The sequence below is a fragment of the Stigmatopora nigra genome, chromosome 16 (assembly GCF_051989575.1).
Source record: "Stigmatopora nigra isolate UIUO_SnigA chromosome 16, RoL_Snig_1.1, whole genome shotgun sequence".
Classification (NCBI taxonomy): domain Eukaryota; kingdom Metazoa; phylum Chordata; class Actinopteri; order Syngnathiformes; family Syngnathidae; genus Stigmatopora; species Stigmatopora nigra.
Window position 1 is genome coordinate 4,193,806 of NC_135523.1, and position 15,438 is coordinate 4,209,243.

At 39.7% G+C, this 15,438-nt stretch overlaps 1 protein-coding gene and 1 long non-coding RNA gene across 10 annotated transcripts in view; one reads left to right on the forward strand and one right to left on the reverse strand.

Moving 5' to 3' along the window:
- LOC144209324 (uncharacterized) overlaps positions 1-13,800 on the forward strand; it is a 31,999-nt gene extending 18,199 nt beyond the window's left edge. For 3 of the 9 annotated variants that reach the window (XM_077735562.1, XM_077735570.1, XM_077735567.1), the window contains 11 exons: positions 3,584-4,587; positions 5,105-5,344; positions 6,204-6,381; positions 6,661-6,723; positions 7,595-7,905; positions 8,606-8,662; positions 9,282-9,374; positions 9,781-9,862; positions 9,981-10,093; positions 10,545-10,722; positions 10,947-13,800. In XM_077735562.1, the coding sequence (XP_077591688.1) occupies positions 3,584-4,587; positions 5,105-5,344; positions 6,204-6,381; positions 6,661-6,723; positions 7,595-7,905; positions 8,606-8,662; positions 9,282-9,374; positions 9,781-9,862; positions 9,981-10,093; positions 10,545-10,722; positions 10,947-10,954 (2,327 nt within the window). In that variant the 3' untranslated portion in view covers positions 10,955-13,800. Of the gene's footprint in view, positions 1-1,561; positions 3,146-3,583; positions 4,588-5,104; positions 5,345-6,203; positions 6,382-6,660; positions 6,724-7,594; positions 7,906-8,605; positions 8,663-9,281; positions 9,375-9,780; positions 9,863-9,980; positions 10,094-10,544; positions 10,723-10,946 lie in introns of those variants that run through there. The other 6 variants (XM_077735569.1, XM_077735563.1, XM_077735565.1 and 3 more) reach the window with 6 other exon arrangements.
- Positions 13,801-13,808: 8 nt separating this feature from the next.
- LOC144209334 (uncharacterized) lies at positions 13,809-15,414 on the reverse strand. The gene is made up of 2 exons (XR_013329085.1): positions 15,148-15,414; positions 13,809-14,309 (listed from the first exon to the last, which is right to left on the reverse strand). It is a non-coding gene; the product is annotated as an uncharacterized LOC144209334 (long non-coding RNA).
- Positions 15,415-15,438: the final 24 nt, after the last annotated feature.

Here is a 15,438-nt window from a genome sequence, read left to right on the forward strand (position 1 = left end):
ATGCTGTGGCGACCCCCGAAGGGACAAGCCCAAAGTTAGTCATATAAAACTGTACAAAGTATCTCATTATATAGAAGTAGTAATTCAATTAGCACCTTAGTTCAGAGCCCCCCAATCTTCTGGAATGTTCAGGCAATATAACAACCATTGCCACCAGACATGGAACAGGCACACAGATGGGGACTCGGTCACCATAGCAACAGGAGACTGTTGCTTTGGCAACTAATGGGGAGAGGGTTCATTCTGGGAACAATAGATGTTTAGCAAAGAAGGGAGTGTTGTGACTAGCCTGGGTAGAAGATGAGATGGAGCTATTTATAGACCTCACTAAAAACTGTCCGTCTACATCTTCCATATCTGTGACATCCCTGCGGTAATATACTAGTGTTTACCCCAGTTGTGATATGTGCTTCATAATCATTTTAATAATTCCTTTTGAGACTTGGCTTGTGATATTAATTGCATACCCACTCTAGAAATATGGAGTGATAGAAAATGTCTTTGCTTTTTTCTAGTGCTCTTATAAATTTGTTTTTTTTTTAAATATCTGTATTACTTAGTTGCTTTGAGAGCTATGGTACACTAAATGTTGTTCGCACAGTGGGATTATGTTAGAATTGCACTATGTATCTTTATCTACCTGTCATAGGGTGAGACCATAAGTTTGGTTGCCCCTGTGTTTAAACTTTAAGGCAGGGAGTTTTACAATCAAAACAAAAGTAGATAAATCTGACAGACGATGTGATGCACAGATGCAGTGGCAGTATACCAGTTGTTATGATGTCTGCACCTCAGGATCTGTCTGGTTTCAGTCACCCATCTGTCTGGTTTAGACTTTTCTCCATTCTGATGGGTTGATAAATCCTGATATTATTGAAGCTGTTTGTTCCCCTGTACAGTTACAGTATATTGTTTTATCAAAAATTTCTCTATTTGGTTAGTTAATTGTTTGTAATTACCCATGACGGTAGGACCATTAAGGCTAATGTAGTGTTAGTCTCCAGAATCTGACCAGATTTATTGCGACAGATAACAAGGTCTTTTTACCAGAGGCTTCCGCTCCATCCCCCTCTGACGTGCCGCTGTTCTTGATTTACCCTCTTGTAATGACTAGACAGGCTGCACACATGCTATGTCTTGCACGAACTCACATCTCATTTAAAATATTGTTATGATAACAAATAGAAGCATATAACATTAACCTGTAGAAGTGGGACATATATTTGATTTTTTGAATTAGGTAGGACAAAAGTAAGATTAGAAGATGGAACTTGCTCATCCAAAGCTCTTTTGCTCTTCTTGCTCTATAATGCTGAAGGAAAACTCAAGGGCAGCGACGTGTGCATTTTTTTTTTTTTTTTGCATTTGTGTGTAAGGCAGAAAAAACGTGAAGGGAAAGTGAAAATAAAAAAAGGGAGGAGAATTACTCACTCCACCACAGGAGGCGGGATCTAGGTGGTGAAAGTAACCAGTTGGCATCCACAACTTGGTCATGTGACAAGTGCAGTGAGTGGTGTGTGAAGCACTGTGTGGGAGAGAGAGAGAGAGGAAGAGAGTGAGGTGCACATCCAGTACAGCATCAGTGTGTATTTGCGATGCAGACGGTCATCCTTACACGATCAGTGTACCTTGGTACTGGAATTACGAGGCAACGGAAAAATTAAATTGAAGATCAGTCTTTCACTCTGCTAAGACTCAGTAGAAATTGTTTTGGAGAAAATACATAGGAACTTGCGGAAAAAGGGAGATAGTATGTCATCCCTCTCTGATCAGAAGACTGGTTCTCCCTTCACAGAGTTTACTGAGCTCTGTAAGGGGGCATCCCTTTCACCAACTGGACAGGCACAGAGTTGGGATTGGCAGCATCATTCGACCATGGATGTAGATGCACCAAGAGGCTTGGGAGTAGGTTGTGGATCGTTAGCAGCTGCTGGCCACAGTGCCGAAGAAAGGCTGCACTTCTTTGAGCAGACAGAAAGGGGCAATACGGACATGGAAATGAGAGCACCAGGTGGGGTAGGAACCATACCCGGTAGTACCTCCTTGGGTAACGCTTCACTGGGCAGTGCTGGAGAGAGCCCAGAGAGCCCACATTCTTTTTCCCCATTCCCCTCCCCTGCTTCTCCTGGCATTTTACCCTGTACGCCAGCCCTGCAATGCGGTGTCAACAGTCGGGAAGCTATGTCACCAGTTCCTCAATCCCCTGCTGGGCAGATGAATACGCTGGTGCCGACCTCAAACCTGCCTCCACTCTCACTCATAGTCAGTTCAAATGAGGCATCTACTCTAGGTGGCTACTCTCCCTCTGAATCATGGAACAATTCCAATTTTGCTGAATCCAGTCCAAAGGTTGCCATGCCCCAGGTACCTCCTAACTATTGTGCCATTGGCGTTATCAGTGATGTCTACTTGGAGAGAACCAATGAGGATAAGATTGAAGCCAGAGATACCCACGAGGAGGAATTATCTGCGGGCTCTTCAGAAGAAAGTAGCAGAGAGGAAGACTTTGATGAAGGTGAGGAGGAACTAGAGCCTTGTTTCATGGGAAGAGCACAAAAGCAGAGGAAAGCAATGCGTCGTGCTATGTCCGACTGTTCTCACCTGTCAGTGCCCACAAGCCTCGAGCTTTCTGATAAATACCCCGGTTGTGAACAGGTAGGATATGACCCCTTATTATCACCACTGAGTGGGTCACGGCGATCCCAACATTACATGCAGCGCTCATTGACAGTTGCAGAAGATCAGCAACCTACTACACCACCTACTCTCTCGGCAGCAGGGACCACTCACATTGACCTAAGGCAAACCCCCACTGAACCTCGTTTGTGTCTCTCCCCATTCTTATCACAAAGAGACAGCAATATGGCCCTCCCAATGTCCCGAGTACAACCCTTGGAAGAGTGTACATTGGAAAACGAACAAGGTGACATAGTTCTTCCAGTGCCGGCCAGCCCCAAAAGTTACAGTGGAATGGACTTCAATTCTGCCTTCATAGTGGGCTCAGATAATTTTGGTGAACTGTCTGCTGATAATGTTCTGGATTATATTGAACCCAATACTAAGCTTAAAATTGACTCGCAAATGGCTATTGAAGTGGGCAAAAGTTCATTTGACCTGGACTCGACGAAACCCATCATTTTGGATGGTAGGTGGTCTAGTTTGTTTTTCTTTAATTTGTTGTGTACTTTTCAAAGGTCTCATCCACAACTAAAATAGCTAGGTTTCATTGTTGTTGTTTGTTTTGGTAGATAGTGTATTGGTTGAATTCTTGTGTACGATTATATCCAATATTTTCAACAATAGAAATGGATGGGCATTATATCACATTGACGCTATTTTTCCTTAAAGGTCATTAGGTTTATTCTACATTGATAGATGGTAGTTGAATTGCATTGTGAAACACTTGTATCACCTAAAGCTACAGCTTGTTCTGTTTTCAAACCTCTCCTGCTTACAACATAATGCACATGAAAAATCTATTTAATAAGCTGAGTATTTTCATAACTTCTGCATTTTTGATATATTACTGATTTATAGAAGTCAATTACAAATCAAGTAATTGTTTTTCCTATTGTCATTGTAGAAAATGCTGCCAAGTCAGACCAAAAAAAGGAGAAGTTGGAAGACAAGCCTAAAGTGGACCTCATTGATCCAGCTGAGCAAAAGTCAGTCAAGGTTGAATTTCCAACGGCAGCTAAGGTGGAAAAAGATGTAGGAAAAGAAAAACAAACAGATTTCAATCTGTGGCAGGAGCCTGAAAATTTTCTGCACAAGGAGAAAGAGGCAGTTAAGGTTGTTGAGGAAAAAATCACAGTGAAAGTTACAGCGGATAAAGAGTCTAAAAATATTCCTAATGAGAAAGAGGAAATGAAAGCAAAAGAGGAGTCTGAAAAAGTGAAAGAGAAGCTACCAGAGAAGGTTGAAGAAAAACCAAAGGAAAAAGAGATAGAGAAAGTGGAATTAGTCCAGCAGAAAATGGAAAAAGCTGGTAAAGACGTCCAACCTCATGGACCTGCAGACAAACTGATAAAGACAGAGACATTTGACACGGTAGAAAAATCTGAAAATGTGGCCTTGAAGGATGAATTTAAGAAAAAAGAGGTTGTGGGAAAACATGAGACAAAAGATGAGAGCAAAATTACTGAGAAGACTGAAAAGACAGAGGTGAAGGACAGCAGAGAGCAACACGTCGAATCCAAAGTGGAAAAGACCCCCGAGCAGCTGCCGACACCTGTCAAGCTTGATGCCGCTCCTGACAAGGCGGAAAAGAAGGCTGACACTGCAGCTGATGTGGAAGAAGCCTTGAAAGCTTCAGCCCAGACACACCAATCTGAGAAAGCTCAGAAAGAGGATGAACTAGCAAAATTATCAGAGAAGCCAAAAGAGACAGTAAAGTCGCTTGGTGAAAAGGAAGATAAGACGAAAATAGTCAGTGACAAAAAGGCAGTGGAGAAAAAGGATGACAAGAAGGACAAAGTTATAAAAACAGATGTCACTGAGAAGACCACAAAAGCAAAACCATTCACCACCAATGGGAGCACTGCAGCATCAAGCAAAGAATTGGCTGGAACAGACAAGAAAACAAAGGTAAGATATACTATAAGTGTAAGAACTTCCCTGTGTCTTTAACTCACACCACAGTTCCAACCCACGACATATAGGATATAATATAAGCTTGATTCCGTACAAAATGTAATTATAGGGGTTGTAGGTGGCTGGTAACAAGTGGTCACTTTGCCAATGGCATGGTTAATTTGCAACATTTTATTTTGGTGTTCTTTCTGTGTCTAATGCATGATGTTTAAGCCTTTGCTATTGGTTTTCTTTTCCATTTAAACATACATTCTATGAACAGCAGAGCGCAAACTGGCACTGGACTGAACAGTAGCCATCATCAATATTTATTGCAGTGTTGCAAATGCAACTTCCACATTCATAATATATTTTTCCTTATATGTACTCCATAATTTTCCCATTTTGTAATTCAATTGCTGCCTTCCTTCTGTTATAATTTTCGCCATATATGATTGTTTCCACTTATCATTTATTTATTTTATTTTTTTACCTTTTTGTATTTGTCCAATGGCTTGTCTACACCTGTCAGCTTGCTGGGGCAACAAAACCAAGCACCCTCTCCAAAACACGGCCAGTCACAGCCACTGCTGGTACCAGTTCTACTACAGCACCTACTAAGCGCCCCATACCCTCTTCAAGCATATCCAATATAGATAAAAAAACAACCACCAAGGCTCCATCAACAGCCACTGGTGTTCCAAAGAGGCCCTCAACCATTACTACTAGCCGCCTTTCATCCTCTACCACTACACGTGATATTAAAACGAAGGTAAGCCATTAAACATTCTGGGGTCTCAGATATTTCGCCTACACTTCTAGCTATTCTTAAATGTAACTATATCTATAATTATATACTGTACTGTATTTTACTATAAGGCGCATCTTCAATGAATGTCCTATTTTAAAACTTGTTTCATATGTAAGGCACACCGGACTATAAAAAGCAGTATTAGTCATAGTGGTGGTAGTAGTAACCCCTTTTTGCCAAATGCCTTAGGAAGGGAGATGCAGTTATTCGTTCAGTTGAGAGTAAAGAAGGCTATGTAAAATGGTTCTTTAAATTTCCTTGCAAAAATGACCTCCATATGATGTCAGTTATAAAATAGTATAGTAAAGGCCATCCAAGTCGCAGACAGAATCCAATTCTAAACTAAGAGTTGAATGCTGTCTGGGACTTGCTCTCTGCAACCCTCTATTGGTGGCCTCCATATATACACTGCAGATGATAAACAGGCGGTCTTTTTTTAGCAGCGCAATGCCCACAGGTGCAGGGTGACTGAGTTCATTATGGCTTGCTTGTAGTAGGCGGGGGCTCAGCTGTACGAGGAGCCTGGCATCACTGTAGGATATGGAGTTGAATGAAATCCACAATTTTCAACAAAGACTAAATCTCCATGTTAAATGCATATTTGTCCCAGATTTTTATGTGATGGCAGGATTCAGGCAATGGTTTTGTAAATGCCGTCGTGTGATTCATTCGTAGTGGGTCCTGTTTGGTGGTATTTACGGCTGCTCTAATTTTCAGTCAGATGGGTTTTTGTAGTAGGACTGAAGTACTCTAGATAATATTCTTGGTGTGGAAAAGCTGTGATTCTTCCTTTTGATATCGTCCATATTGTTTTTGGCAGGCACCCATAGAAAAGCGTCCCCTCGTGCCAAAGGCCAGCACTGCCACCTCAAATCAAGCAGGTTCTTCTGCTGCGACCAAAAATGGGACAACCACCGCAACCAGTAAAATGACAACATCGACACGCACAAGTTTGTCAACTCGCACTGCGACCACCACGACATCCAGAAAGCCCCTGGGTAAGCAGACTTGCATGCACACAGATCTTTCAATTTAATATGACATGACAGCTTCTTTCTAGAAAGCTGATATGACATATTTGACCTAGCCTGCTGTGGTATGTTTGCAGGCATCTGGCTGCAAATAACTCTCAATTTCAAATCCATTGTAAATATGTTTGATATATTCCAATGACTTGACATTGTAGTAGAAAATATCAACAGCCAGGCTTTGGATTTTATTGTAAGTGCATGCATACATGTCATATATCTTATATTTTCTTTGTTTTTTTTTTCAAGTCACAAAGACAGACTCTCAACCAATTGCGGAGAGGAGACCAAGCACTCTAAAGACCTCCACAGGTATTTTTGCTCATTTTCCCCTTCAAATGTTTCTTCCATATTATCTAGATTAGCTGTAAATTAGTGAAATACAACTGCAAGCACCCAAAACCCTGACAAGGATAACCAGAATTGAAAATAAATGTACTGCAAATACATGCACAAACAGGCAGTGTAATTTCTGCCCTTTTGCACTTGCATAATTTTTCTTTTTTGTCGTTCATCCCTGGTAAAGATTTCACTCGTCTTGCAGAATGATGAGTTTACGTTATGGCAGCTGAAGCGCTGTCACAATTGCGGCGGCAACTTTTGTACTGTCTACCCATGACAATGTTGGGAGGTTTAAAAAAATGCGAAGAAAGGAGAGAGGGGAAATAGTTTCTAAGTTAGAAACCTTCAACACTGCAGGCGAGGGATTACTGTCTCCCTGCCGTTGACAGCAGTTCACAGCGCCTGCTGATACAGCCTGGGGCCTCTTTAATCTGTCACGGTTCTTATAGTCAGGCAAATACCACTTTAATGTGGAAGCAAGGGGAGGATTTCCTTCATTTAACACGTCTTAGGAGGAGCTGGAGATATGCACACGGCACCCAAGAGAGATTGTCAGTGGAACACTGCTCTGCATATCTCAGCACTCTAAGGAAAAAGCTGGCATGTTACAGAATAGATGTGGATGAATAAATTATATGTGATGCAAATGTTGTACTGCCTTCTGTTCGGTAGGCAAGAATTTGGCAGTATTTTCAGAAATAGACATTCACATTCGATCAGGAAAATAAGCCATCAGATACATTAGAAAAATGGACTTGGCATGGCAACAGATATATTGTACCTTTTTTAATCCTATGTTGGATAAATGTCATTTGCTCATACTTTTTTTTCTCAATTGTAGCTGATTCCACCAAACCCAAAACCACCACCACAAGAAGCTCTACTTCTACCACTACGACGGCCACTGCCTCTCGCGCCCGAATTGCAGCCTCCAAAACAACTACATCTTCCAGCACTACTGGCGCACCGACAGAGAGGAAGCCCTTGGTACCCCGTGCTCCCAGGGCCACCTCCTCCTTAACAACTAACACAACAACCAGCACCACAAGGACCACGTCTCGTCCTGGTACCGCACCTGCCCCCGATATCCACAATGCCCGCTCAAAGATCGGCTCGACAGACAACATAAAGTATCAACCAGGGGGTGGAAAGGTAGGTCCAGTAATCAGTCTCAATGCCAAAAATATGATTATATCATAATTCTCTTTTACATAACTTGGTTTCACACCCATTAGAAACTGTATGATGTTAATGGAATAACCACCCTATCAACACAAAATCTAAACTTTACTTAATTTCTTGTGTACATTACCTGCAATATCCAAACCCCACCAAATTATGTTTTTATGTTTTTATTTTCATTGTCCACTCCTGTTAATTTTGCATCTCCTGTTCACCCTAAGGTGCTCCTTTCCTACCATAGTACCCAATTTCCAACCTTAGTATCATGGCATCAAGTCCAAGTCCTACAGGACATTTTCTAGAAAGTAAAATTCAAATAATTGCGGAAAAGGCTCATTTGGAAAAAATAATAATGATGCTTTACTCTAATATATTAATAACAATACAATAACACAATCTAAATTACAAAATTACTTTCAGTAAGGTAAAACAAAAAAATAAATTTAGTCATTTGGAGACGTTCACTTAAATCTTTATTAGGTGGTGACCTAACATATTTGCATCACCTTTTTTCTCTTAATTTCTTATGCGTATGATAGCATTATACATTACACAAAAATAACACGAAAATATTAAGACTGAGCCAAAGAGATAGATGATCAGATGTAGTCCTCCTCCACCACCTCCTCGTCCTTTGTACCTTTGACGTGGGGTGGACCTGTCTTCCCAGGTGTCAGCTGCCTCTAAAAGCAGGGTCCCAGCCTCCAAAGAAAAAAGCCAGGTCAAAGTGAGTTCCCTCTCCATCCTACCCACCATTCCTCCCCACTCCCACCTGAGCCCTCACTCACCACTTTGTTTTCCCATTTTTTAATATTTTGCATTCTTTATCTTTGCACACCCTCTTTTTCTTTTATTGTTTTCTCTTATAATATAAATATCTTGAAATATCACTTCACTTTCACTTTTTGTTTTTTCAAGGTTATATTAGGATGAAATAGTGTGTAAGGGAATGCCATTGGGCTGGCATCAATATTGGTAGACATGTGTCAAATTTGGTTTTTATCTACTGCTGATGTATATTTGACAGGCTCTATATTACCTTTATAATGGTGGTTATATCCAAACGTATTTTTTTTAATTGATACATCATAACAAATGAACTAATTATCCAATTAATACCGTGTGTATTAGTGGATTTAGTGGTCATATGATAAGTTTTACTCAAACTAACCTTGATGCACCTTTCTGCCCTCTATTACCTAACCATACACACGACGGTCACCTCTTCGTCACTCTTCCTTCATCTTTCTCCTCTGTTTTCACTTCTTTATTCCTTTCGGTTGGCCCCCTCTTCACTGCTGCACTCCTGTCCATCTCTGCCTGCTATACCGGCCGGCTTCACTTAGGTTCAGATAGTCTCCCAAAAGTTGGACTTCAGTCACGTCGGTGCACGCTTGGGCTCCAAGGACAATATCAAGCATGTTCCTGGTGGAGGGAATGTAAGTACAGGCAGGCTAGACCAGTGCCAGAGTGTGTAAGTGCAGGGAAATGGATGAAATACCTTACTAGACTGTCACCGAAAAAGCTGTGCACTGATATTGTCAACGATTGGCATCTTGGAAGACATTTTACATAGTGCATCTTTCGATAAATCAGTAATATAATCTGAAAATTAATCTGCAGGCAGTGAGTTTGCATCCCTCCCACTTGCTTCCTCAATTTATTCCTGCATCACCCCATCCTCCTTTCTGAATGTCACTAACACATGAAAGTGCTAATTATGTTGAGTTGACTATCATAGACAGATAAACAATGTTGTGTTGTTACCTGTTCTGGATTTTGGTCTTTATCTTTTCCAACTGCTATTTTATTAATTTTTTATGTTTTTATATAAATATCTGACAGGTACAGATTCTCAACAAAAAGGTCGATTTGAGTAAGATAACCTCAAAGTGCGGCTCCAAGGACAACATCAAGCACAAGCCCGGTAAGATGTAAATGGTTGTTTTTTCACATTTGTTGGGTAGTTAAGAGATTCATAAAATGTGCCATGCACCCACCATTAATCTGAAATAATCTACATTGTTTTTTCTTTTGTGCTGCAGGTGGAGGTGTCTCAAAGATTGAGTCACACAAAGTCAATTTTAAGGACAAAGCTCAGTCCAAAGTGGGTTCTATGGACAATGTGAGCCATTCACCTGGTGGAGGAAGTGTCAAGGTGAGTTTGGAATAGTATGTTGGGTTTTTACAGGGTTTAACCTAATATATATATTTATGTTAATGACAAAAGGCATATCCAGTCCATCTGTGTCTGTTTCTAATTATTAATGTTCATAGTATTGATCTTAGACTTCACCCTTGCACACCTTTGTGGTGTCATCAAGGCAAAGTGAAAAACAAACCAAGAGCTAAGAATAGACATCTTGGCTTATTTTCTAACAGCTTTTGTATTTTATTTTTGTGTTTTGTTATGGAGTTATTTAAAGCATCTTGGCTATTTTTACTAGGATATTTTCCTTTGACAGTACACTTGCAATTTCCATCTATTTTATATAAAAAACAGTTTTAAAAAAATGTGAGAATGCAATAAAGGTAACACATCTATAATAAAAAAGTGAATGTATGCTGTAAAAGTACTTCAATTGACAAACCCTGCTGTTTGTTTCTAGGCTGAGGGGTCCCAGGAGACAGGTGAGGGTGTCGGGGCATCATCACTTGCCCCTGGACCAGAATCCGTGCAAGTGGGGAGTCCTTCCGCCCATGAGAATGGATTAAAAAATGCAACTCCCTGTAATCCTGAAGGTCTCCAGCAGCCCCAGGTCCTGGTTTCCCACATCCCAGAGACAAGTAAGTCTGAGTCAATCTATTTGAAGGCCCCAGTTAAAAATAAATGCTTGGAAATCTTGGTGTGACTCAGCTTGATTGTTTGGTGAGCTTCCATCCATTTCAGTTTAGGTTATTTTTATCTACGGTAAGGTTAACATCAACTGCCAGTTGTGTATTTGTTCTGTTCTCCTGGTGGCAGTCTAAAAAAGCTGATCACACCAATCTTTTGATTTCTTATCTTGCAGGCATCTAATTCTGCTGTCCCTTTGCCTTCTTCATCTCACTGCCTCCCCTCTTTCCTATGCACCCCGTGCTTATTCTTCCCTTTCTTTCCAACATTTCTGCCGCAGATTGAGTTTTACAAGCTCAACTTCCGCGAGGAGGCTCGCAATCGTACGGACCACGGCGGCGAACCCGTCACCTGTTCCTCCCGATGACAACAAACCCGCTCCACTCACGTGGTTCTTCCAGTAGCGTGCACCACCACCCTCATCCATATGTTGTCCAAGATGTGTCAGCTCCCCCATCAAACCTCCTTCTTGCTCTCAGGGGTTGTTCAGGGGTATACCAGCAGCCCCATTAAGGGATTTCAGACACATTGCAAGTTAGTAAACCCACCCCTCCGTTGAGTAAAACCATGCACCATTGATTCCCTATACTTCTCTATTTAGCTGTAATGACCTCCGAAAACTGTCAGCCAGCCGTCAGTCACGTAATATCCTCCTTGTTCCCTCAATAACCCTCTTTTAGCTGCATACATAAAACAGTAGTTTATTCACATCGATACATCTTTAAAACATAAACAGGCTGACATACACACCAAATACATTTTAACTGTTTAACTCTGTGATAGTATTTTGAGTGACAAACCTAAAACTGTAGCTTTCGAAGGGGTCCTTTCTAATTGCTTTGATTACCTCTCATCGTTTTAATTCTAACTGATTTATGTGTTTTTTTTTTGTTTGAAGTTTATTGTGATACCTGCAGCATTTAGCACTAAGACACTAAATGAAGGAAAAGGCTCAATTTCGATGTGTGAGGTAAGTGAAGAAAGAAATGTGGTTCCATGATGGCAAGATGTGGGTGTGGTCTCGGGATAGATTTGAAGGTAACAGTAGTTGGAGGCATTTTAGCTGGATATGGAAATTGGGAAGGGGGTTGCGACAAGTTATGTGCCTCTTTCTGCCGTTCAGTTTCGTAAAGGAGAATGTTTTGTCAAAAATCGGTGGTAGTGGACAAAATGCTAGATGAAAGTCAGTGGCAAGAAAGCTAAAATGTTTTTGATCGTTGTGGTTTTTTCTTTTGTTCTTCCATTATTTTATTGAACAACAACAGGCAAAGAAGTGCTTTCGGAACAAAAATGTAGCCCCTCTTTTATGGAATTGCTGTTAGCTTTTAATTTTGAATTATTGTTTTTTTTATTGATCTAGTAGCTACTTTTGCTGAACTAAAAATTAAGCAAACACTGTTTAGTTTGAAGAATAGCATTATAACCAGATTCAGTCGTCTTTCATGTTCCATCCGGGACAGAAAAAATCTAAAAAGGATCCATATATGGCAGGTTTATTCACATGAATGAAAAATGGATCTTTACAATGTCATTCCAACATCTCAACAGTGCAAGGTTAAACACAATTCAGCTCCAATTGTTCAGAATTAAAAGTTATAATTCCATGCAAAGTTTATAGGAACGTGTTCTCTATCATATTAGCCATACTTAACTAACATTTGAATAACCTTAATTGTCATACAAGTTAACCACTGTAAATAATGTAAGTACCAAGACTTGTTCTTACATATAATTCTGTCACAGATTGTATAATCAATTTATTATCACAATTTCGTCTTTGCCAGAAAAAACAAACCAAGCCAATGGTCTTTCTGACCTTAGTGGTAATGCCCACCCCAGAAAAAAAAGTTTTATAATTTTATAAGGGAATTTAATACATTTTACATAACACATCTTAAAGTATGTCCTGAGGCTGATCAACACAGTGCTAAACACTCCCAAATTTATTGCATTTTTAAACCTGGATCAAATTGATCAAAGTGGACTTTATTCCTCTCCCAAAACAATAGCCCATAACTTTAATGATGAAAAGTTATTTTCTTTTGGCCATGTTCTAGCTTATAGCCCAGAACTTTTTGTTGTTGTTGTTGTTTCTTTGGATGGATGTTTTTATTGTTGGCTTCATGCTATTTTATGAGACTGCACAGATGTATATAGGTATTTTATTGCTGATGCTCTCTCAGTAAAGAACACCAAAACAGCAGGGTTTAGCAGGCAGTCTCTTTTATTTTTGGTATTGAAATGAGGAAGATTATTTACCATAACATTCAGCAATTTATCTGGCCAAAAAAAATAATAATAATACTTATAAAATATTAGCCTTTTTCATTTGAAAGGGGCCCTTGAAGTGAAAGAATGTTTTAGACATATTGAACATTTTTTTGTATTTATCATTGTTTCTGTACCTTTACAGCAGGTGTGCTCTTGCGGTTTAAATAGTTGAAAATATCCTCAAAACACTTTAAACGTGTTGTAGTAATAGAGGTGGGCATGATTTATCATTCTTTACAATTCTGACTAACTTGGAATTATTGATGGATTCATTCTCAGTTTGAAAAAAAACATCCCAGTATTCACTTAACATCTTTACCTGTCATCCATCAATGACATTTGACAACATGCCCATCCCTATCACACAGCACCAACATGTTTTTTTTTTTAAATTACATTCAGATTACTGTGTAAGGTTCTAATTTATAATCAGTTAATGGCCAAAAAGACTAACAATAGCTGTGTAGGTTTAGCTTGTGTAAGACTGTCATCTTACCCCAGTGAGTGCTTTGCCATGCACTCAGCAGATGTACAAGTGTAAACCTAATAGCTCCTAAGTAACTGTTGTAAACCTGCAGAGCATGCTGACAGAACAATAGGATGTGTTCAATAGACGTACTTTGTGTCATTGGCAGAACCTCCTTGTTTGTGTCACTTTTTTTCTTTGTTTAATTGATTTTTTTAGGGGGTTTGCAAATAAGTGTTAATTGTGACTACCTGGTAACTAGTGATATGATAATTAAACAAATGAAAATGGATTCAATCGTTGTTGTTTATATTGTGACATTTATTGGAATTGCAGATGGAAACAACAATGAGAAGACTACATTAGCACAGAGGAGATTATTTTTCATCCAACGGTATGGTGACAGGTATCAAGACTTATTATTGTTGGTGTAAAGTCTTTGGCTATCAAAAAAATCTTTTCTTAGGTGTTTTTTCAAACTGGAATGTCTTCGCCATTTTTGTAGCAATCTACATGGTGTGCCAAAAAGGTAGGTGTCTAGACAGAATTTTGCCTTCTAACCCAATCCAACCAGTTCACTACAGGGGTCAGGGCAACCCCTACACACACCCTTTTGAGTTGGAACCAATCCCAGACCATGGAAGTTGAGCATGGCCCAAATTTGGGAGGCACAATCCCCCCACTTCTGGCCCTGATGCCGGATGAGAGAGGAAAGGGAGACCGGGTGCACTGAGACCAAACTGATTGCTGGAGCAGGGTCCCCAAAGATGAGACAATTGGGCGACACAGGAAACGCTGCATCTGTGAACAAGGTAAAAAGAGTGGCAAGTGTCAAGGCCAGGGTCAAGATGGAAACTTGAATGCATGAAAGTAACCGTTTGACACCTACAGGAAAAGATAATGAGATGATGCATTTAATGCATTACATTTCTAGAGAAATTTCTTTAAAGTGCAAACTGACATAGAGGATCATCCATGTTCCCCAATCTGATGACAGGTGAGTCAATTTTCTGTCATCCACATATATGTTGTTTTATTTTAGGTCATGAACTGGTTAAAAACACTCCAATTAACTAAAACACCCATTTTTTTCCAATATTAATATGAATGTAGTAATGTAGTTTTACCTCAGTTTGGAACATTGCCCTAAATGTCAGATTAAATCATAATTTAGGAAACAATATTGCATGTTCTGTCTAAAATTGAGTGACACACCAATACAAAGGGAAACATGTTCACCAAAGTGCACTCAGTTATTTCATATTTTGTAACATGCACATTTATGAATGTCTCATAACAGAACAGAATATATAATTGACAATTATAATGCTATGTGAGTTAGCTATTGTACATATTTCTGATTTTTTTCCTGATTATTAGCCATATGACACAATAGAGGGAAAATTCCTCTTAAGTAATGTTTGAAAACAACATAATTTAAATGCAATATACAGTCATTGTAACTTCACTCTTCAATCGAGACAGTAATTATAAGGTGTCACATACTATTTTTGCTCTATTATGTCATATTGTATGACATGCATCCATTATGTCATATGGTGTAAGCAATTTCACATTTGAAATACCCCAAAATTAAAATGATGTGGGTAAGTAAATGCAATTATGGAACAAATCTTACAATTTACAATTCAACCGGACCAGGCCAATGCTTCTGTTTGTGTTTTGGTCAGCAGGGAAGGCCACCTTGAAAATCACTGCACAATATTAAGTCTGCAAGAAGCCATTCAGCTGGTCTCCAACCCAAGAACACTCATGTTTTCGAAGGTGCAAACTCAACACAGGAGTGTAGTGACCATCCTAATAAGTGAGAGTTCACCACTCTGCCATTGAGTACTTTTCAGAATAGCTTGAATGATGTCATTTACCTTGTCATATCCTCGCATCATCCACCTTCACAGACTTGAAGGCT